The following is a 24561-nucleotide window of genomic DNA, read 5'->3' as shown; positions in this document are numbered from 1 at the left end:
TTACAAATGAGTCCTGCTTTGGGAGAATCCCCAGGTTTTCTCAGCTATGAACAGATTATGAAATTATGTCTACATGTCTACTTAAGTGACATTTATGTGTCCCAAAAGGGAGTGTGCCATCTGGATGAACATGTATCCTGCATGGACCTCTCCGTTGTGATATTAATTGCTTCCCTGAAGCTACATTCTTTCTTGCCAGTTCTGAAAACTAATATTTCAAATGCTTCAAGAGTCATAAATAATAGTTGTGATTCTACGTGGCATGTGGATTACAGCTAGATCAGTTCATACGTATAACTTTACATAGTATCTTGTGTAAAAATAGCTTTGGTTATTAAAATCATTGCAATAAAATACCTGCACTATAATATTAAGTGTGTTCTTTGGTACCTAGATGATTTTCTTTTTTCATGGATGGACTCTTGTTTCATTTCTTACAAAATATCTGAACATTCCTTAACAAACAAAGAGAATGCACTGGTTTAGGTGTCATTCAAATTTCTTTGCTGGGTTTGAATCTGCATTTAGGTTGCAGGCCTGGCAGGTTCAAACGCTAGGCTAGACAAGCAAAATCACACTCCTAATCCAATGAACTCAGACAACCCCACACTATGCTGGTTGCACTCCTACAGCACAACCCTTCCTGAAGACCAGCCCTGCCTAAGTTCCTAACCACTGGTGGTGGTGGTGGTGGTGGTGGTGGTGGTGGTGGTGGTGGTGGTGGTGTGTGTGTGGGTGGGTGTATATGTATATTCACGCACAGACCCATACACAGTACAGAGACACCATAACACCTTCATGGCGCGGTGGAACAGATGAGAACGTCTGATCTTAAAGATGTCCACTCAATGGCTCAAAATCACTATGCTCCAAACCACGAAACAGCCAAGCACAGCGAGGATGATCATGGACTGAAGGTGTACGATCCAGTGGTGTTTTCCCGCTCATAATTTTTCTTGCCAAGTCATCGCCTGGCCGAAGTGTGTGTCTCCGAACAAAGTCAGAATGCAGTGAGCTAAGTCTTTGGTTTCTTTGGACTATAAATAACACTTTTTTTTTTTCTTCAAATATTTCTAAGTATAAACCTGCTATCTTGAGGTCCTGGTCTTTAAAAATTTTTTTCTTTATTTAAAGCTTTTCCACCGAGGTTTCAGTTTGTGGTTATTCCTTCATGCTTTGGTACAAGTGCTTGATGAAGAAGATGAGTTGCCTGAATTGGAGCTGCCCTCGTCCTGCCACTTGTCCAGACTCCTCCTCCTCGCATTCATGAAGAAGTTGCTGACGGTGCTCAGCTCCAACCCCAGCTGCTGGGAAATGGTGATTTGCAATTCTTTGGATGGACGTTTATTTTCCTTGAATATTGCATGTAGAGTTCGACGCTGGACATCTGTGAAGACCAACCTGGGCTTTTTGGGGGTGTTGCCTCTATCCTTCCCATGTTCTTGCTCTTTCCTTTTGCATGCTGTAAAGAAACACAGAGGGTGTTAGAACAGGATGCCTGGTAGAATTGAGAATAGAAAGGCACAGCCCATAAAACTGACAGGCCTTCCCCATGGCCACTTTCTATTTGCTGACCTCTGTTTTTAGCACCATCATGGGCTGGGAAGGAAGCCTAACAAAAGCCTGGAGAATGAGGAGGAGGTGGGGTTCTGAGTCCTGGCTTGAGTCCTCTCCTTGACAAATATGGGAATTTTGCTTTGGTAAATCAATTAACCTACCACCTGGGTTTCAGATTCCTCATCTTCAGAATGCTAGGCTCTAGCTAAATGACCTTATTGGTTTTGTTGTTGTTGTTTGTCATCTTTTTAGGGCCACACTGTGGCATATGGAGGTTCTCAGGCTAGCGGTCCAATCAGAGCTGTAGCTGCCCTCCTATGCCACTGACACAGCAACGCCAGATCCGAGCCACGTCTGCGACCTACACCACAGCTCATGGCAATGCCAGCGAGGTCAGGGATCGAACCTACATCCTCATTGTTACTAGTCAGATTCGTTTCCAGTGAGCCATGCCAGGAACTTCTAAATGAACTTATTGTTTGAATTTTTGTATCACTATCTACAAAGTGGAAATAAGAGTAGCTACCTTGCTGGGTTATGGTAAGTCTGTATGAAATAGTACATGTAAACATTGATATTAACTGGAATGCTTTACAAATGAAAAGTCAGAGTTCCTGTAGTGGCTCAGTGGTTAACGAGTCCGACTAGGAACCATGAGGTTGAGGGTTTGATCCCTGGCCTCGCTCAGTGGGTTAAGGATCCGGCATTGCTGTGAGCTGTGGTGTAGGTTGCAGATGCAGCTCAGATCCAGCTGTGGCTCTGGTGTAGTCTGGCAGCTACAGCTCCAAGTAGACCCCTAGCCTGGGAACTTACATATGCTGCAGGTGTGGCCCCAGCAAAGAAAAAAAAAAATTGCAAATGAAAAGTTCTATCACCTAGAAGAGGTTGTAGTGCTCCAAGAATTTATGGTCTGCTGCTGGTAGAATACTAAGAGCCCAACTGAGTGTCTGGAAACCAAATAAAAAGGAATTGTATTTTCCCCCTAATGATCTTTTTTTGTCTCCTGGGGAACTCTGGCTATAATATAACTCTGTATGGAGTGTCCTGCTATGCACTTCAAAAGGCCTTCCGCTGGTTCTTTGGAGGAACCAGGACTTGTGGAGCTGTGGTGAAACCTGCTTCCTCCCACTTGGACTAAACCTGTCACGTTAGCCGTGTTCACGTTTGGAGTCTCCCTCTGCCTCCTTTTTCTTCTTCATGAAAGTCTTGCTCTTGAAGTCCCCCTCTTCCCTTTCATCTCCCACTGAGAGGGTGCATTCCCTGCACATGGTTTTTGGTCTGAATCATGATGCTGCCTCCTGGCTGCTAGAGCTCTTCCCAGCCTGGCCCTCCCGTCTCCAGGGTTTGCTGCAGGATCAGGGCCTCCTCATCTCAGATGCTGGACTCCTCTTTCTAGCCTAATGTGTCTCACTGGCTTCCATCTGCCAAAGGAGGGCTGAATTGCTAACTTCTCCCTCCTCTATCCTTCACTGTCCCCTCCATTGGTGAATCCCTGCAGCCATCCCCAAATAACCAGGCAACTCAAGTAAAAACAGTGCTCTGGTTATACTAATTCAATGGTAAGACAAGGCTCCTGGGCCCTAATTCCAGTCAGACTTCTGCCCTCCGCCACCTTGGGTAGTTGTTCTGGAGCTGCCATTGCTATCTTCCCATCTGGCTGGATTTGCTCTGACAGGTACACCAGCTCCAGTGAAAGGCAGACAGGACATCTTTCTGGTGAAGGTAGGGACTGCTGCTCTTTCATATGGCCTCCAGCTGGCTGCCCTGCCTGTTGCTATCTCCTGCTCCCCCTCCTGTCTTTTGGTATTCCAGCTTCTCAATTCCTTTCCAGATGGTTCACCAGCTCTGGCTAGAAGCAGCCTCTATGCTCTCCCTAGGTAGCACTGCTCTTCTGCCTGCCACTGCCTTTCATTCCTAGTTGCTCCACAACTTGGATTCCTGAGTTCCCCTAAGAATTTTGGTGCCCATTAGCACAAATTAACTCAGCAATCAGAGCAGCTAAAGAGCCAATGGGTAAAGGCTGAAGAAACCTCCAGCTTTCAGAATCCAATCTAGGGGTCTCCAAATTTGTTGTTGTTGTTGTTGTTGCTACTTCTTGGGCCGCTCCCGCGGCATATGGAGGTTCCCAGGCTAGGGGTTGAATCGGAGCTGTAGCCACCGGCCTACTCCAGAGCCACAGCAACGCAGGATCCGAGCCGCGTCTGCAACCTACACCACAGCTCATGGCCACGCCGGATCGTTAACCCACTGAGCAAGGGCAGGGACCGAACCCGCAACCTCATGGTTCCTAGTCGGATTCGTTAACCACTGCGCCACGACGGGGACTCCTCCAAATTTTTTAAAACATGTGCTACTTAGTAAAACATGTTTTGAGTATTACACCCCTTTATATTATTTCTTTATAAATGATATGGATGTGTTATCATACTACTATATTACAAATGTTATAAAGCATAGGCAAAATATAGAAATTGTTAAAGGGGTAAAATACAATAAATAGACATAGAAATTCTCTTCTACAGGTGCATTAGCTTGCCCAAGCCCCAGCGTGCATTTACCTCACTCCAGGGACCACAGGTCCAAAATATTAGGAAATATAAGAATAGGAATTTAAGAATGGACACAAGGGGAGACTTCTGTCATAAGAGAGATTTTTAAGCCAGTCAGCTCTTCTGGTACATTTTATAACATCTTGTAGATCACTAGCTATGTCCTTTGCCCACCATGATTGATGGCGTCAACATAATGGGTAAGATTTATTAAACACCCAGGTCCCTCAGAGCACCGAGCTATACATACTGAACTAGATGAGAGTCCCTAAGTAGAGTCCCTCCCCCAGGGACTCATGGCCCTCACAGGGCGGCTAGATCAAATTTAAAAAAAATTCCGCTAGACTAAAGTCTAGTTAGTTTGCGTCAGTCCATGTAGACACAGCTTTACATAATATTGATGCCCATGGCTGACTGATTCATTCAGTTACATTCAAAAATAAATATAACACGCTTTTTTCTTAAAGAGGTCAGTCTTAGGAGGTTACATAAGCAAATAAATGCAAAAATATAAAAAGAGCATACAGGATACTGGCTCTGCTTGAGGATGTTAAGAAAGGCGTCACAGAGGAGGGGCGCTTCTGCCAGGAGCAAAGTGTTGAGCAGGAGTTTGCTAGTGAGAGAAGTGGAAAAACTCGCTCCAGCAGGGGGAGCAGCATTCATGAAGGACTGATAAGTATGAGGAGATTGGGGGTGGGGCAAGAGTGCATGCAAGGAGGAAATCTGTGGGGGACAAGCCTTCACAGGTACAGATGAGATTTGTAGTTACAGTTTTGAGTAAGGGTGTTGTGTGATTAAATTTGGGATTAGAAAAAACCTTTTGGTGGTGGTGTAGGGGATGAATTGGAAAGCCCTAACCCTAACCCTAACCCTAACCCAGGGTTAGGGACAAGGATGCTGTGGTATTTCACCCTGACCTTCCACCCATCACCTGCCCTCAGGACTAAGGCACTCATTCTTGCACCCACCAGAGGAGGCTAGTGACTCTCAGCTGAGGTCCCTGGGAACTACCCTTGGTTTAAAGGGTATGCCACCCTGGGGTGGGGTGGAGGACTGGCTACATCTAGGGGCAGTGGATGGAGTAGAGGATGGGGGCATGGAGGGTAGAGGCTAAAGACAGTGGGAATATATTAGTTTAAGACTCCCCTGTCCCAACACTTTGCATCAAGTTGGAATAACTCTGAAGGGTTATCCAGTTCCAGAGCACCCTATAGGATTGGTTGAGGCTGTTTTTGCAACTATATCGAAGTTCATCGTCTCTATCTACCTGGTCTTACTTCCTCCATGTCCCCCAACAGGGGTTAATCCCCATAGTTCTCCAGGATAACCTTCCTGCATGCCAGTCTCAGAAACTCAGAGTCTGTTTCTCAGAAAAATCTAAGCTAAGACAGAAAGCAGTTAGAAAACCAGCGTAATGAGGACCCTAAACTAGAAAATAGCAGTTGAAGATGGAAAATAGGGAGCAAATTTAAGAGCTTCTTGGAAGGGAGGATCAAGAGGAATTAATAACCACCACCTGGCTGGGAGGATAGAGTTCAAATCCTCTCTCAGGTTTCTGATTGGATAATAGTAATGGGGCCATTAGGGAATGCAGATGGAGAAGAGAGTTTTATGAGAGCAGTAATCACTTCTATGTGGGACAAACTGCATTTGAAGTGCTTGTTGGACATTCTGTTAAAGATCTCCAATAGGTGGTTGTCCAGGAGACAGCAGGATATATGCGGCCTGGAGCTCAGGGGAGAAGTCTGGGTTGGGAATATAGACTGGGAAGCCATTAGGACTCTAGATGGTAAATTACAAAGAATGCATACCTATGGAAAAATAAATAGCTGAGCATCAGGTGCAGACTTAACTTATTTATCATTCCAAAGGCAGAACTAAGGGAAATTACAAAGAGATACCCATTTTCTACCTAATCAGGATATTTAAATAACTTTATTGTGGTCCTTAGTATTTGGCAGGACTGGGTGAGCTGAAGCTACTCCAGAGCCAGCATTTCCCAAACCAGAGACATGATATTGTCTCAAACAGGAGTTACTTGAAAAGATGATTTACAGGGTAAGTACATTTAGAAAAACCTACTCTGGAGTTCCACAGCGGAAACAAATCTGACTAGGGACTATGAGGTTTCTGGTTCGATCCCTGGCCTTGCTCAGTGGATTAAGGATCCAGCATTGCCGTGAGCTGTGGTTTAGGTCGCAGACACGGCTCAGATCTGGTGTTGCTGTGGCTCTGGTGTAGGCTGGCAGCACCAGCTCCAACTAGACCCCTAGCCTGGAAACCTCCATATGCCACGGGTGCAGCCCTAGAAGGACAAAAGACAAAAAAGAAAAAAAAGAGAAAAACCTACTCTATATAGCCTTCTCCTCAAAATGCATAATATGTGTTAGCACATAAATTTATGCTTCCCAAATTTATTTAATTCCAAAACCCATATGGTAGAGACTGTCTATTAATGTCTTGTATAATACTTATGCTGGGGAAATGCAGTTTAGAAGTTCCTGCCCTGAACTCTCAAGCATTGCAGACATCAAATGTTGAAACCTGGAAAGTGGGATTTTCCTGGAGCAAGGAGACTAGCCGACTCATCTGTCTCTTCAGGACATGCTTGGCATAGTGCCTGGCCATATGGGGAGCTCAGTACTTACATATTTACTAGATGGGGTGTCTATGACTAGATGTATCACTAGATGTGATCACTGGGTAACCTCAGCAAGGCAGCTAGCTGAAGCAACCCACACAAACAAAATTCCATGCTTCTGGAAGCTTGTACAGAATTATCATTGTGAGACCTGTTAAGAGAACATGAATGAGAGCGATGCTGTGGCATTTTCATGGAATCTATTTCAGGGTAGAGATTACTCATTATAAGGTTAGGAAACCACCAATTGGGTGTTGTAAGAATCCACACAAGTGTGCAAGATCGAGAGAGAGTGAGTATGTAAGGGAGTAGGAGTGGAGACTGACAATAGGAACTGCTACATAGGAAACAGCATTGCATGTATTTTATGCAAAAGTTATACTTTTTGTGTGGATTTACGGTTTTTTGTTGTTTTTTTTTTTTTCTTTTTACAGCCGCACTTGCAGCATATGGAAGTTCCTGGGCTAGGGGCTGCAGCTGCCAACCTATACTACAATCAGGGCAACACCAGTTCTGAGCCATGTCTGCGATGTACACTGCAGTTTTTGGCAACATTGGATCCTTAACCCATGGAGGGAGGCCAGGGATCAAACCTGCAACCTCATGGACACTATGTCAAGTTCTTAACTCACTGAGCCACAACAGGAACTCCAAGGTGTACAGTTTTCATAAAAAATATAGAGGTAGTTGGAGTTCCCGCCGTGGCTCAGTGGTTAACGAATCTGACTAGGAACCATGAGGTTGCGGGTTCAATCCCTGGCCTTGCTCAGTGGGTTGAGGATCTGGCCTTGCCTTGGGCTATGGTGTAGGTCGCAGACGTGGCTTGGATCCTGAGTTGCTGTGGCTCTGGTGTAGGCCAGATTGGACCCCTAGCCTGGAACCTCCATATGCTGTGGGTGCGGCCCCAGAAAGGACAAAAAAAAAAACAAAAACAAAACAAAACAGAGGTAGTTATCATAGAGCTGGATTAAAAGGAAGAAGACTCAACTTGCATGTGAAGGGTAGTACTAAAGAGGAAGAAGACTTGTCATGAGTCACCCCCATGAAGGTGTGACGATACATTTGCAGGATGCAGTGGCAAAGTGTAGTGGGGCTGTCTCAAGTGATTTCGATCTTCTCTGGGAGTGAGGTCACCTATAGTCAGTACTACATGGGAAATGGAAGCAGGTATGGAAGACGGTAAAAGGCAAAGCACGATTTTGCTCACCACAAGAATGAAAGATTATAAAGAATTTTTTTTTAAAGGCAATGCATGAGGATGTGGGTAAAAGGACAAGCTCTCATTTCGGGCAGGACTGGGGCCTTTGCTTTGTCCTCTATACTTGGCAATATAGAGCCAAGAGTATTAGAAGAAATATGAATTCTGCAGAATGTTGAAAGGCATTCCATGAACAATGAGTTGTGAGGTCAGGCAGTTTGGGACATGTTAACTAATGATTAAAGAAACTTCTTTAATGCAGGACTTCTCAGAGCCTTTAATATGCTAATGTGCACTGATACTTTCTAGCTTATAGGATCTCCCAAACTTATTTAATTAAGCAACTCTTTATTCAGGGGATTTTCTCTCAGAAATGGCATCGCTTAGAAAAGCATCTCTCAAAATGAGGTTGCCAGAGCCATCCTGGTCTATAAATTGGTATTGACCTGAAGCAAGTTCAGAAAATTGAGAATAAGCAACTAGAAAATATTATTGCAAGTTTATATTGCTGCAACATTCTGCGAGTATTGTTCTAGTAATATATTTTTATTGTATTATCAAAACTATTGGTCCAGGACACATGGAAATTAGAAACAAAAAACTAGTCCTTTACCACATAGAATTCAAGAAGGCTTATTTTAGAAAACATTTTAGGAGTTCCCATTGTGTCCCAGCAGAAATGAATCCAACTAGGAACCATGAGGTTGCGGGTTCAATCCCCCAGTGGGTTAAGGATCTGGCTTTGCTGTGGACTGTGGTGTAGGTTGCAGATGTGGCTCGGATCCTGCATTGCTGTGGCTGTGGCGTAGGCTGGTAGCTGTAGTAGCACTGATTGGACCCCTAGCCTGGGGACCTCCTTGTGCTGCTGGTGTGGCCCTAAAAAGGAAAAAAAAAGAAGAAAAAAGAAAACATTTTATAAAATATGGATACAGCAACATCCTAGAATTAGCAGTCAGCTAAGCACTGGTCTATCAACTTATATCCACTCTCCTGATTTAATGACACAAAGGGCTGCCTATCGACCATGCAAAAGTCTGCCAAGAATTAGTCTACAAATAAACAGGCACAGACATGTGGGCCTGGGAGACATTTATAAGGCCAAATGGATGTATAATACAACTTCTTAGATGAAATTGGGCTCGCAGGACACAAGCTCAAGTCCCAGCTCTGTGGTCACTGACAGATGTGTGATCTTGGGCAAGTTCCTCACCTTCTGGAGCTTTAGTTTACTCATCTGAGAAAACAGAGAATAATAGCTTTCTCTCCTCACAGGATTATAATAAGTATTAAATAATAGAAGATATGTTGAAGTGATTGTTAAAACTATAAACACTTAAGAAATGATCCAGATGTTTGAAAATTAATTTTCTGATCCTTTCTTTCTTTTTTGGTCAAGGTGCAAGTATAAACATTGAATTTACACTACAAGCTCAAGGCTTTGCTCTATCTCTAGCTTGTGGTATAAAATTGGACACATCACTTGATCTCTTTGTCTGCATTCTTTCAACAAGCAGGCTGTGTTCTAAGGCCCCTGGGGGCTTGAAAGCCCCATGAGTCAATGAATACTCCCCTGCAGTGCCTCTTCTGGTTTCCAAAGTCTAATATTATCTCAGTTTAAAAATTTCCAGGAGTTCCCGTCGTGGTGCAGTGGTTAACGAACCCGACTAGGAACCATGAGGTTGCGGGTTCGGTCCCTGCCCTTGCTCAGTGGGTTAACGATCCGGCGTGGCCATGAGCTGTGGTGTAGGTTGCAGACGCGGCTCGGATCCCGAGTTGCTGTGGCTCTGGCGTAGGCCGGTGGCTACAGCTCCGATTCGACCCCTAGCCTGGGAACCTCCATATGCCGCAGAAGCGGCCCAAAGAAATAGCAAAAAAAAAAAGACAAAAAAAAAATTTCCAGGGTATCCTTACTCTGTATTTTAGAATATATAGCCACTATGTTGACTTGTTCATAGCATCTTCTGCATCCTTACAGCTTCTCAAAAAAATCAGGTAATGGCTCTGCAGGGACACCAGCCAGATCTGCAAATAGTCCAGATCCATGTTTATCTGAATGAAGTGGATCAAATATAAATTCGCATTCCTCACAATTGCTCCAATCTTGTGAGTGTTAGAGATTAAAACAATAACAATAGCAACAGCCGAAGACCCGCCTAGGTCTTTGCATCATTAAAGAATAGGTACTTTATATTTTTACTAGTTTCTACTTTTTCATTAAAATTGTAGGAAAATTTCCTTAACTTGCTTCCTGAGGTTCTTGAAGCAATATTTGCCCCAGAGTGGGTTGCTTCACATAGAACAGATCGTGGATTAGAGGAGGGTGTCTTGTTGCGGGGCAGTAGTATTTGTTTTGGCCTGTCCTTATGGAAAGTACACCAGGGGGATAGGTACAATGAAGGTGTACTAGATATTCCCAGTCTATGTGGAAGGAAGTTTCTGTAAAAAGCATTGCTCTAGTTGTCAGAAATTTGGGGGTTTGGATCTAGCTCTGTCATTATCTAGGTGAACGGCTGGGTTAAATCCCTTAACCAATCCTAGGTCCAGGTTCCTTAATTATATAATGAAGGGATTTGACTAAATAACTTATTGTCCCTTTTAGGCATTGCCCTATGACTTAATGTGTATAAAGAGCTTTCAACCTCACTCCAGGGGGAGAAGGTACAGGTCAGGCAGCACTATTGGTTTCTACATCATAAAGGGGCACCTGAAGAAGTGTGAGGGCTGAACTGTTCATTCTAGGCAGAGCTGGGCCCCCCCTCCAGGCCACACTCCCTCTTTTGTCAGAGTATTCCTGTGCCATCACCTCCATCTCGCTTCTGGCAGGTGCTGGGGAGAGAAGACCTTTGGAGCAGAGCACCTGCAGAGGAGTTGGGAAAGGGGTGAGCTTAGTAAACAATATTCCCAGGTAAGTTCAGATTTGTAAAGGTCCTTTAGAAAATTCTAGCTTATTTTAGTTCCTCTAAAGAGGAATGTGGAGAAGTGTGTGTGTTTTGGGGAGGTGGCTGGCAGCAGAGACAGAGAAGTGAAAATCAGGGACTGGCACACTTCCAGGGAACCCACAGTATCTGCTAGAATAAGATAGGGATGGAGCCAGATGGATGGTAAGCCATGGGTCTGTCACTTTAGAAACCTTATTTAATTTTAGCAACAGCTCAGTGAGGTATCACATTTAGTAGGAAATTTGGGAATTTAACCTGAGGAGAGGACAGTTTTGGTCTCAAAGTCAGAATAAAGTAGGTGGATGAGGAGTTCTCTGGTGGTTCAGCAGGTTAAGGATCCAGCATTGTCACCCCTGTGGCATGCGTTTAACTTTTGGCTTGGGAACTTCTGCATGCTGCAAGTGTGGCCAAAAAAACAAAAACAAACAAACAAAAAAAGGAAGCAGGATGAAAGGAATGCAGTCCTCCGAGGAAGGACCAGGTGTGGGTGATTCAAATTAGATTTATTTGGTGGTCTGACTCTAACAGAATGAGGAAGGAGACTGTATGCCTCACAGATTCAACAATCACATGTGGCTTTCACCCTGAGAGTCCTTACACTGAGGCCAAATTCTTACTCCCTCCACACAACTGCCGGAGGGTCTGCTGTTCTGACGAGATTGCCCGGGAGGGGGGCCAGGAAGCAGTAAGGGGAAGGCTGGGATTCCAGGGCACGGTGAAACTGCCTTGTCATCTAAAGACTGTTGCATTTTAACGGGCGCCTGATAGAGACCCAGTGTCTCCCGGTAAAGTCAGAGGCCAGTGTTGAGAACTGCAACCTGTAGGGCCCAGTGCCTGTGATGTCCCAAGTCATGCAGGGGAGGTCCAGCCTGGGTTTGAGAGAGGAAGGTCCAGGCAAATGCTGGGACCCTCAGCTCCTCTGCTGCTCCAGTGCCTCAGGGGCCGGTAGGGTGCACTGAGAAGGCAAAAGCACACCCTGAGATTCTAGCCTGACTCTTGACCAACTTGGCAGGGACATCCCTGCATATTCTGCTCAGGAGAGCCTAGGGCTTTAGGGGTAGAGGAAAAGGATGAAAAAACAGCTGGGCCAGGAGAGGCAAAACCATAGGGATGGAAAGTAGTTGGTGGTTGCCCATGACTGAGTAGGTAGTGGGGGAAATGGGGGTGACTGCTAATGGGTTTAGGGTTCCTTTTTAGGGGAGGAGATAAAAAGTTCTAAAATTGATTGTGGTGATGGCTACACAGCTCTGTGAGTATACTAAAAACCACTTATACACTTTTTTCTTTTTACAGCTGCACCTGCAGCATACGGAAGTGCCCAGGCTACGGGTCGAATCAGAGCTGCAGCTGCTGGCCTACACCACAGCCAAAGCAACACTAGATCTGAGCTGCAATTCCTGATCCTTAACCCACTGAGCAAAGCCAGGAGCTGAACCTTCATCCTCACGGACGCTATGTTGGGTTCTTAACCTGCTGAGCCACAATGGGAACTCCTACTTATACATTTTAAATAATAAAATATATATATATGTAAATTGTATGTTAATAAACATGTTCAAGAACAAAATTGTGGGGCACACTTCCAGGGTAAGCCTCTACTCTCACTCCCCACTTGCCACTGGGAAGAAACCACCTCTGGACTGTGGACAGGAGAGGGTTGCTGTTCATGTCTGCTGAGCCCCCTCCTGAGAGCTGGGGCTAGTTTTCAAAGTGGAGGAGAAAGCATGTGAATAAAACAGATTTCACTAAGACAAGAATAGGGGAACCATGGAAGTGAACACAGCAGGTTCCTGAGCCCATTTTACAGCCCAGGACCCACCCTGTGGTGATCAAAGAGCTGGTAGGTGGGCCTCCACAGCTTTAGGATTTCTCTTTTTTTTTGGCTGTGCCCACAGCATGAGGAAGTTCCTGGGCCAGGGATCGAGTCCACGCCACAGCAGTGACAATGCCAGATCCTTAACCCATTGAGACATCAGGGAATTCCCACGGCTTCAGGATTAGAGCTCAAACTCCCAGAGTGCTGGGTCATAATGTTACCTGCTTTGCCTTGAGTAATTTTGCTGTCCTATGCATATTTTTATAAGCCAGGCCTCCAGTTGTTGGGGGGATAAGGCAGCTCTCAAGTGACAAATTTAGAGGACATAGTACAAAGTATAATTTGAAAAGCAACTCCAGTGAGTTCTCACTGAGATAACCAAGGGTAGCCTTTACACAGGGAGGGTGCTCTGGCACTGATTGGGAACTATGATGCCCAGGAGAAGGGGGTGGGGCCGATACAAACTGCTGGGCACAACCTAGCTGTGTGATGTTTGTGGGTAGCTCAAGCACCTATGGAAAGTCTTCTGGGCACAGGCATGGAACATCTAGTAAAAATACAAAAACAGCAGACATTCTAAGTCAAGAATGATGACTATAACCCATTCCTTTATCTTGCTTTAAGGTGGTTAAACACCTCCATTAAAACATCCCATGTGATCCCCACAGAACTCAGGTGGGGTAGAAATGGTTTTATGTCTTTTTCTATAGATAAAGGAATGTCAGAGAGGTTAGGTGACTTGCCTCAGGGCACACAGCTGGTTAATTGGGGGACCTGCAACTTCACTATGTTTTGGAGGCAGCATGGTGGACACATCATGATTAAATAGGGGCATCTGGTGAGGGGAGCCTGGGGGAACCCACAGGCAGCATGGTGGACACATCATGATTAAATAGGGGCATCTGGTGAGGGGAGCCTGGGGGAACCCACAGCCACGGTAAGTGGAACAGTTGGCCAGCCTGGCTATGGGCGAAAAGACCAAAGTTGGCCCACACAGGAAAGTGGGCTGCCATGAAGTTGAGATGTAGGGAGTTAAGGCAGTGAAGGGGAGGGAAGACCCAGGCATCCCTGGGAGACAGACCAGAGTGAGTCTCATTTCAGTAGGGCTGCAGAGGAGCACTGGACTCTGTCTCCATGTGGATGTTGGCTTTGAGAGGAAACTGAAGGAAACTGAGCCAACCCAAAGGAAAAGAAAGATGAGAAGCAGCTAAAGCAAGAGAGGTCTGCTCAATTAACCTCAGGCTGGAAAATTCACTCAAACCCCTCAGCTTTCACCCCATTTACTTCTATAACTGAGCTGTCCAGAGCAGAGACATGCCTTCTCATACTCTGCTGCCTGGAGGCCTTCTAGAAACAGTGAATAAAATATTTACATCAACTTCTCTTCCCTAGGGAAAGCTCCATAGCTGTAGCCAAAGAGGTAGGGCTATTGGACTTTATGATCAAAGGAAGGATGGGCCTGGGAGGGATGGAGCCCCACACCTGTATCACCTAACAATGTCTTTCAACAACAATGGGAAGCAGGTGCTATTATATCTCTAGTTTATCAAAACTTTGAGGCTCAAAGGGATTGGCCCAAGGTCACCCGGACTGTAAATGATGGAGCTGGGATCAGAGCCAGGGCAGGGCCTGGTGGTGGTGTGCTGCAGGTGACAGTGTAGGGGCGGTGATGGTGTGGAAGAGGTGATGGTGTGGAGGGGGTGGTGGTGTGGAGAAGGTGGTTCTTGGAGATTCTTCAGGCACAGACTGGAAGGACATCAGAGAAATCACACCAGCTTTCATGGTCCATGGCCCCTGAAACAGCTGTTTTCATGTGATTCTAGATTTAGTTCTTCTCCCCATAAGCTATGTTCTCTCTCATTTCTTCTGTGTTCCCTCTGGCACATGCTGAACCTGAGATGGAAAGGTGATCTGAGAATACTGTTGAATAAATGCATTTTCATACCCCTGTGATACTTGTATTATCTTCTCACTGGCTATTTATGCTCACATATACACATTTTCCTGGGTACAAGCCCAAGCTTTTTGAGACTCACCACAAGAAACACAACCACCTATCCCTTCCCTCCTCCAAGCACTTCCCCTGCATTGCAGCTTCAAAAGAATCCATGGAAAGAAAAGTTCAGCCTTGTGCTGGCTCCATCAGTAGGTAATGAAAGGTAACATGGCTCCTTTTTTTTTTTTTTGGCTGCACCCACGGCATGAGGAAGTTGCTGGGCTGGGGATGAAATCCACTCCACAGCAGTGACAATGCCAGATCTTTAACCCACCAAGCCACCAGGGAGTTCTGGTCATGTGGCTCTTTAATGAAAGACTGGCTCAGGAATTCTGATTTTTAAATTCTTAAACTTCTGTTAATGCCTGATCTGTTGGGGTTTTATTACATCAGTCTCCCTCATCTTAAAGAGCCCCTCAATAGTTTGGGCCCCAATAACTGGAAATATGTGATATCGATGCCCTAGTTATGATGGTGATTCTGCAAAACAGTCAAAACAAATGGCAGCCCTGATGAATTACATGCTTATTATGCATTATTATCTCATGCAGGCCTATTGTGAATTGTAAGTCTTAGTTTATTGATCCTATTTCTGTAATTAATAGCCATATATAACACTTTATAATAGTCACAGTAATTGAAAGTTATAAAATTGAATTCCTTCAAATATAACCTATAATTTTGACTTTCTGCTAAGTCATCAGACACTTTTCACAGTTAATTTCAAATGAATGGTTTTCTTCGTTTGCATTTCTGGAGGGTTGTCTGTAGAGTCAATTATAAAATGCTATTCTCCCAACAACACATATGATAGGGATGGAGTAAGATAGTTACACAGGTAGTGGTAGAAGTCCCAATAAGGGAAGATAGATAGAGGGGGAAACCTAGGGAGCTTTGAGAGATCACTGTGGGTTGGGGGGGCCATCAGAACAAGGCAGCCTTGCTTGACTAGTGGAGGTATGAGACATGTCTCAGGTCATTGGATAGGGGATGGGGTGAGGCCTGCATTCAGGTTTAGATTAAGGGCAGGAGTTTCAGTACCACCCTTCTGTTGATTTGAATAAGCACCATGACAGTCCTAATTTGACCTTACAGGGTCAACTACTGGATACAAAGGAGGAGCTACTACTCAAAAAAGAGGAAGAAGTGGTCTTTTCCCACTTCCCACTTCCCTTAGATGATAAAAATGTAGCCCACCTAATCCTCAGGGCAGGGCCTCTTTGCCTGCCTGCTTGCATCTCTCACAAGTGTCTTATCTAAATAAATCTATTTCTTGCCTATCACTTTGTCCCTCACTGAATTAATTCTGCACTGAGACACAAAGAGCCTGAACCTCAGTAAGTCCAGGCACTGGGTGAGTGATTCTAATTTAAAAACTATGGGTTCAAGTCCCAATCTGGGTTCTGGCTAGGTTCAAGTCATAGTGTTGTCAGTTTCACATGCATTATAGAATTGGCCTCACCAGCATCTTCAGAAAGCCTGAGAGGAAAGCCCTTGGTGGCTGCTCCATCATGACATTCAAGGACCTCAGCCCTCTGACCCCAACCACTGTTCCCATCTCGCTTTCACAGATACCCACCCACCATCCACACTGAGCTACACTGCTCAGAAGTCAGTCCTAAATGCACTATAAACATTCACACCTCTATTCCTTTGCTCCAGCTGTTCCCTCACCCAAAATATACTTTCTTCTCTTTCTTTTCCCTATGCAATCAAGGCCTAGTTCAAACATCTCATTTTCTTTTTGTTGTCTTTTTAGGGCTGCACCCTCGGCATAAGGAAGTTCCCAGGCTAGGGGTCCAATCGGAGCTGTAGCTGCCCACCTATACCACAGGAACAGCAACATCAGATCTGAGCCTCGTCTGTGACCTACATCACAGCTCACCACAACGCCAGATCCTTAACCCACTGAGCTAGGCCAGGGATCGAACCCGTGTCCTCATGGAAGCTAGTGGGGTTTGCTAATCACTGAGCCACGATGGGAACTCCAAGCATCTCATTTTCTTTTCTTTTTCTTTCTTTCTTTCCTTTTTTTTTTTTTTGGTCTTTTTGCCTTTTCTAGGGCCGCTCTCGTGGCATATGGAGGTTTCCAGGCTAGGGGTCTAATCGGAGCTGTAGCTGCCAGCTTACACCAGAGCCACAGCAATGAGGGATTTGAGCCTCATCTGGAACCTACACCACAGCTTACGGCAATGCCAGATCCTTAACCCACTAAGCAAGGCCAGGGATCGAACCCACAACCATGTAGTTCCTAGTCGGATTCGTTAACTGCTGCACCACTACAGGAACTCCGCATCTCATTTTCTATTAAGGTTTCTCCACCCCCCTCTCATCCAGGGAAAAATGTTGTCTCCTATGTCCACAGAGTTCCCCAGACAATGAGCTATTACCTACTCATCTTTCTCACTAGCCCATGAGTTCTGAAAGAATAGACCACGCAGTATTTCTTTAGTACACTCTGCATCCTTGTGGAATAAATAAGTTGGATGTGACCCCTTAGAAAATGGGGAGACATCCAAGACACAAGTCCTTTTAAAGTCCCCAGGTGACTCTAACACCATGGTTCTCAAAACTGAGAAACAGTATTGAGTGTACAAGCTTGAGTCATTTGAACACCTTGTTAAGATGAAGATCCTGATCCAGCAGGTCTGGGCAGAGCCTGAGATTCTACACATTGAACAAGCTTTCTGAGGTGATGCTTGGTTGCTGGTCCAGGATGGCACTCTGAGTAACCAGGGTCTAGAGTCCAGAGTAGGAATTCTAAGGTGTGGATCAAATACATCAACATCATCTGGGAGCATGAAGGAGAGGCTTATTCAAGATGTACATTCCAAGGAGTTCCTGCTGTGACTCAGCAGGTTAAGACCCCGACACTGTCTCTCTGAGGATCTGGGTTCAATCCCTGGCCTCGAGCAGAGAGCTAAGGACCTGGCATTGCCACAAGCCACGGCATAGGATATGATGTTGCAGGGGCTGCTGCAGCTCTGATTCATTCCTAGCCTGGACACTACATGTGCTGCTGGTATGGCCATAAAAAGAAAAAAAAAGTACATTCCAGAACTCTATCCTTTCCCTATTGAATTAGATTCTCTGAGAAAGTGGGATTCATAAGCACATATTTTAATGAAGCTTCTCAGGTAATCTAGGATAAAGTTGGAGGAAGTTCTGTCATTAACTGATAGAACCTCCTAATCCCAAGGGGCAGAGGGGCAGAGGGACAGAGGGGCAGCAGCTGTGGAGCTGGAGAGCACCCCCTCTGGCAAATGAGGGTCCTTCACACCATGCCTCCCTTTTCCTCCTGGTTATCCACCAGGCTGACACAGGGACAGAAACTGGGGGCTTAGCTTCTTTTACATCCATCCTCCCTACCCATGCTGACAAAAGGACCCTGATTAGTCTGCACTGGACCTGTTTAATGGCTAATTACATTTAAGATGTTTTTTAAGTATTATTTTATTTTATTTATTTATTTATTTATTTATTTTTGTCTTTTTGCCTTTTCTAGGGCCGCTCCCGTGGCATATGGAGGTTTCCAGGCTAGGGGTCCAATCGGAGCTGCAGCCGCCAGCCTACACCAGAGCCACAGCAACGCAGGATCTGAGCTGAGTCTGCAACCTACACCACAGCTCACAGCCACGCCGGATCCTTAACCCACTGAGCAAGGCCAGGGACCGAACCCGCCACCTCATGGTTCCTAGTCGGATTCGTTAACCACTGTGCCACGATGGGAACTCCTTTAAAGTATTATTTTACATAACAACATGTGGGCACAGAGGCACACAACCATCCACATATCACAAGCCTGTGCTGCATATTTCAGGCTGTGCTTCTCAAATTTTACCATGCCTTTAGAATCACTTGAGAGCCTATAAGAACACAGATGACTGGGCTCTTCTCCAGAGTTTCTGAATTGGTAGGATTTCTAAAAAGTTTTCAATTATTTTTTCTTTTCTTTTTTTTTCTTTTTAGGGCCGCATCCCAGGCATTTGGAAATTCTCAGGCTAGTGGTTGAATCAGCTGCCAGCCTGTACAGAACCATGCCTTGTCTGCAACCTACACTACAGCTCATGGAAGCACCGGATCCTTAACCCACTGAACAAGGTCAGGGATTGAACCCTCATCTTCTTGGATACTAGTCAGTTTCTTAATCCACTGAGCCACAATGGGAGCTCCACAAGTTCTCAAGTGATGTTAGGGCATATGGAGAGGAAAAGAATTGCAAATGGAAACTACAGAAAAAAATTTTAGCATGTTTGTTTATTTTATGGTATGAGTGAAGCAATTTTAGAATTATTTTGGATATATTACACGATTGAGCAAATGGGTAAGTGTGTGTGTGTGTCTGTATATTTGGGGTAGATATGTTATTGGGTGCTGGGTTTTCACTGTAGAGGAAGGGTCATAAAATTACAGAATGAGATGTGGAGGTACTTGAGTAAACTCATGATTTTAAAAATAAGTATGTAAGCATGCTTATGTGCACATGTATATTATGTATGTATGAGTACTTATGTATATTTCTGTTTGCATGTGTAAATATATGTATGTTTTTCCTGTTTTTTTCTTAGGGGTCCAAAAAAAAAGTCACCTTAGTAGCCAGGACCACATCTAGTGCCCAGGCCTTCTTAATCTCTAATTCCATTCCCCGCCAGAATGAATCAGGGCTTGTCACAGAAGGGGCAGATTCTAGGCCTGGGAAAGGGTAGGTAACAGATGATCTTAGAACATCTTATGACAGCAAGTAAAAAAGAAGAAGAAGAAGGGAAGAAGAGGAGGAGGATGGGGAGAGGTGGAGGAGGAAAGGGGGGAGGGGAAGGGGAGGGGTGAAGGAGGGGGAGGAGGAGGAGAAGGGGAAGTGGAAGCAGATGCAGAAGAAGTCGAAGAGAAAAAGGAGAAGAAAGATGGAAACTGGTCATGAGAACACGGAGCCAGATTAAAGTGGTTCCCACTGGTCAAATCTGACACCGTTAAAGCACCAAAATAGGTAAGTAGAGGACGGAGTTAGAAACCACGGGAAAAAAGGAATGCATGAATCTCCACCAATAACAAATGAATAAGTAAATGAGAGAGGAGGGGACTCTTGCTCACAGAAGGTAGCTGAGAGCTGACTGTCAAACAAGGAGGAGTACTGGAGATGGAAAATCATTTTGAAGCCGTCATGATAAAGAGTAGGTCAGGAAAGAATCAATAGATGCTAAATCCATGGGGAATTTTGATGAGGCGTAGAATGTTTGCATGATCTTAAAGTATCTCCCCACAGATTGCTTATTAGTTGTGAGAGAGAGAGAGAAAGTGATTATACAGTAGCGAAATTAGGCAGCCCCTCAACCGGGTGATCAAAATTAACTCAGCAGTTAAGTGAGAGACAGAAGGACTTCTGGACCTCCAGACGTACTCCCCTGAGGACATATCTCACCCATCAGCTTTCTGTGCAAGAAAGCACCACCTCAATCTCATCACAGGGAAACATCAGATAAAGTGAGAAACATCTTTTTTCAAAAGTGGGGACTGTATTCTTCAAACATGTCAATGTTATAAAAGGTAAAAAAAAAAAAAGGGTGGAAAGATTAAAGAAAAAAAGAGATACGACATCTTAAACCCAGGTCGGATCCTGTACTGAAGAACAATGCTGTGAAGAGCATTACTGGGTCTATGGACAAAAGTGAGCTATTTGGCTACAGAAGGGGCTATCTCTCCTCTTGGAAATACATTCTAAAGGGAGAAGGGTGAGGAGCCATGGTGTATGTAAAGTAATCTGAAATGGTGCATGAAAAAAATTCTGTGCATATGAGAGGGTTTGCATGGTGCACAAATGATAAAGCAAATAGGACAAAATGTTAACAATTGGTCAACTGGTGGGTAAATGGTATATGGATGTTCTTTGTACTATTTTATTTTTGTATCTTTTGAAAAAGTTGAAAAAATCTCTAAATACAATTTTAATCATGCTTTTGAATAAAATTTAATGACAAATACATTTGATAGTAAATTATGAGTTCAATTTTGTGGAAAATAAAAATTTTAAATATATCTTAAAGGAAGCAAATTGACAATATAAATAGGTATCATTTCTGGGTTCTGGGTTTATGGATGATTTGATTCCATAGTACTGTTTATAGTGTTTCATATATTTCAAGGTTTCTACATTAAGCATGTATTGCTTTAATAATTAGAGAAAAATTATTTTCAAGAGGAAAATAAATATTCAGTAAATTTATGTATAGTGTTGCCAACTGCCATGTCATTGATTAATACTAGCAAAAACAAAACTAAACAAAAAACCTGAAACCATTGAAATGTCCAATGACAAGAAAGGTTATCGGGAAGGTTATGTAAACTATGATACTTCTAAAATATTATATAGTCATAAAAATTTACATCTACCCAATGAATTTATGGACCAACCTAGTGTCCATAAATAGAGCATTGGTTGAATTATAACATAGCTGCAAAACATAAAATGCACAGAATGTTTTCTGACACAGATTGCTCCAGGAGCAAAGGGCAGGCTTTTACCTCTTTGCTGTCTGGTACACTGTAAACACCCTACCTATACATATCTGCTGAATGAATAAATGCTATTCCCGAGGTGTTGGAAGAGGGCAGGGATGATGGAATTACCAGGGGGTTTTATAGTCCCCATTATTTTTTTATGTATTTTCAAATATTCTATCAAATTTAATAACATGAGATTTTTAATTTAAAAGGTTTTAACATAGTATGTATGTATCAACTAACAGAAAATATTGGAAAAATATTCACAAAAGGAAGGTTATCTCTGCCAGGGGCAGGGGTGTTACAGGTGACTCTTGCTATTTTTTTTCTTGCTTACTAGTAATAGTTTTACAAAAAAAGTTATTTTTGAAAAGCACTGGAATTATAAAGTAAATTATAAAAATAAGATAAAAAGTGCTTGTACATGATAAGTATGCAACAAATGGTAAGAAAAAAAAAAAGCTATATGACGACAAAAGCCTGATCCAAAATTATATATACACAGTACAATAGTTAACTAGTTGGGAAAAATGTCTGTCTTTGGGTTGAAGGCAGTGCTCTAAAGTAATATAGCAATTGTGTCTGGATGTTGTATTACTTTAAAATAGGGAGGCTGGGTGGGAGATAAAATATATTTCTATAAGCTTAAATTTTGAACTACATTCATTCATTGAGTTTTCCTTCATTGAGTTGGATTAAGGGGACCGCCAATGAAGCACATAAGACCGTTTTCAATATACCCAGAAGGGTGGTCACCCTTCATTGCTCAGATAATTGCACCAGACAGCACCTTGCTAGGCATGAAAATATATTTCTAGGAAGGAGTCGTCAGTCAAAGAGCAGAATTAAAGGAAGCAAGAGGTATTCACTGTTTTCCCTAGAAAGTTATTGTCTGGGAAATGAAAGGGGCCCTTGACAATTTACACACACACACACAGGGGAAAAGCCATAGGCTATTTCTGCAGCATACATGAGAAACTGGTAACAGGGGTTGCTTCTAGGGGCTGGGTGACTATGGGATAGGTTAGGAACAAAACTTGGTTTTCTCTGTATACATTTTTATGTCCAACTTTTAAAAATTATGTGCACACAGTAAATTTTCAAAGATAAACATTTATTAAAAACAATGCTTTAAAAAAAAATCGGGGGGTGCTGTTTCCTGCTGTGGCTCAGCAGGTTAAGAACCTGACATTGTCTCCGTGAGGATGTGGGTTCCTTCCCTGGCCTTGCTCAGTGGGTTAAGGATCTGATGTTGCTGCAAGCTGTGGGAAAAATCACAGATCTGGTTTGGATCTGATGTTGCTGTGGCTGTGGCGTAGGCCTCAGCTGCAGCCTCAGTTCAACCCCTAGTCTGGGAACTTTCAAATGCCACAGGTGCAGCCGTATAAAAAAAAAAAAAAAAAAAAAAAAGGGGGGGGGTCTCATGGGGCATTGAAACTATGAAAACTAAATTAGAGAAAAGCAAAACTTGTTTTCTTATGTAAATATTCTTGACCTTAGAATGGCTAGTTTCCATCCCCAAATGACTTGAAAGTGATTAACAAGACTTGCCAACACCTGTCTGTCCCTCCAAAAGATCTATGCTTACCCTCCTCTCCTATTGTCCTTGGTTATAGACAGAAGGTGCCTGACTCACCGCCACTGGGGATTACTTTTGTTTCTCAGCTGGCAGGAAGAGATCTGGGCTAGCCCTTTGCACTGGTTCTTCATGGCTCCTCTGTGCCCAGTCCCAGGCAGTAGGCTGGAATGAGGGGGCCCATTACCGCCCATGAACACTGGAAAGTAAAAGCCAAACTCAAGGGGCTGAACCCACAATCTTCACCTCAGGAGCATCATGCTAACATCATGTTACCCCATAAAGTGACGTGTTCTTAGGAGGCAGAGACAATCTACCTGATTTCACATCTCAAACCCATGCAGTGGCTTGAGAGCCCACCTCTCTTCAGCACATGCTTGAGAGTATGGGCTCTTCTGAAATGTTATAGCTTTATATTTACATCCACATGGCTCTCTATGGCTAAAGGTGTATCCAAGCACCCAGCTTCCCAAGTCAGAACCACAGGGGCCAGGTCTGCTTTCCTTTTCGCCTTCTACTGACTTCTCAATTTTACTTTAGAAATATCTCTCCAATTTGCCCGCTCATTTTCTCCACCTCTGCTGACAATGGCATACAGTCAGACCCACATCATCTATTGCCACCCCTCCAAGCTAGTCTCCTGCTGCTGCTACTTCTATTGTCTCACACTAGGCCTGCCTTCAAATGCATAAGTCTGACAATTTCAGTCCGCTAGACATCACCACTTCTTTCAGCTCCTGCTTCCACAGACCCCAGCTCCTTGTGTGGCACAGATATACAAGGTCCTATGTACTCTCTTTTCAGTCTTCTTTCGGTTTCCTTCCTGCCACCACATAATGGTATTCCTACCTATCTGAGTCCTCATCGACACTGTAAGTGTTTATTTACCTGCACACACCCTCCCATGAGCTCCTGCAAGATACCACACAGGGACACATCATGCCTCTTTTGAGCCCCAGCACTTAGCCCTGTAGGAGGCGCCCCACCTGCATGTGGGAGAAGGAAGGAAAACGGACCTTCTGAATGATGTAATAGGAGCCTCGGTGATTTGAATGTGCACAAGAACTTCCTGGGGATCTTGTCAAGATTCAGATTCAGTAGGTCTGAGAGTCTGCATTTCTTACCAGTTCTGCTGCTGGCCTGGGGACCACACTGAATAGAAAGGACCTAGAGAACAGTGATAATTTTTCAGATGGAAGAGAGTATGGACACAATTATTCCTACAGGAATCTTGAATTTTTGAGTGGACTTTTGATTTCAAAAGAGATAAAAAGTAAAATATTGTATCATGATATAATCTTTATATATGTTATATAAAGATATATATCAATAATAAAGGGGCAAAATATAAGTAATTTGCTCTTAAATTCTCAATATCAATATTCCTTTTTTTTATTAGAGTTGATTTACAATGTTGTGTTAGTTTCAGGTGTACAGCAAAGTGATTCAGTAATACATACATATATCTATACTTTTTCATATTCTTTTCCATTATAGGTTATTACAAGATATTGAATATAGTTCCCTGTGCTACATGGAAGGTGTTGTCTATATATTTTATATATAATACTTCTCAATATCAATATTCTAATTGTCAGCATGGAGTTAGATAGATTACAATCACCTGGTAGGCTTTTTTTTTTTTATAGAAGTTCCCAGGCTAGGGGTCAAATCAGAGCTGTAGCTGTCAGCCTACACCACAGCCACAGCCACGCCAGATCTCAACCAGATCTGTGACCTACATAACAGCTTGCAGCAATGCCAGATCCTTATCCCATTGAGTGAGGCCAGGGA

The 24561-nt window shown here is 43.8% G+C and overlaps 1 protein-coding gene across 1 annotated transcript in view; it reads right to left on the bottom strand.

Moving 5' to 3' along the window:
• Window positions 1-1126: 1126 nt before the first annotated feature.
• ONECUT1 (one cut homeobox 1) overlaps window positions 1127-24561 on the bottom strand; it is a 36713-nt gene continuing 13278 nt past the window's right edge. The window contains exon 2 of the mRNA XM_047769441.1: window positions 1127-1462. Within this exon, the coding sequence (XP_047625397.1) occupies window positions 1170-1462 (293 nt within the window). The 3' untranslated portion in view covers window positions 1127-1169. The remainder of the gene's footprint in view (window positions 1463-24561) is intronic.

This window comes from Phacochoerus africanus, chromosome 2, assembly GCF_016906955.1.
Source record: "Phacochoerus africanus isolate WHEZ1 chromosome 2, ROS_Pafr_v1, whole genome shotgun sequence".
In the NCBI taxonomy this organism is placed as follows: domain Eukaryota; kingdom Metazoa; phylum Chordata; class Mammalia; order Artiodactyla; family Suidae; genus Phacochoerus; species Phacochoerus africanus.
The sequence above is the reverse complement of the archived record's forward strand: the minus strand, read 5'-3'. Positions and strand labels throughout refer to the sequence as shown.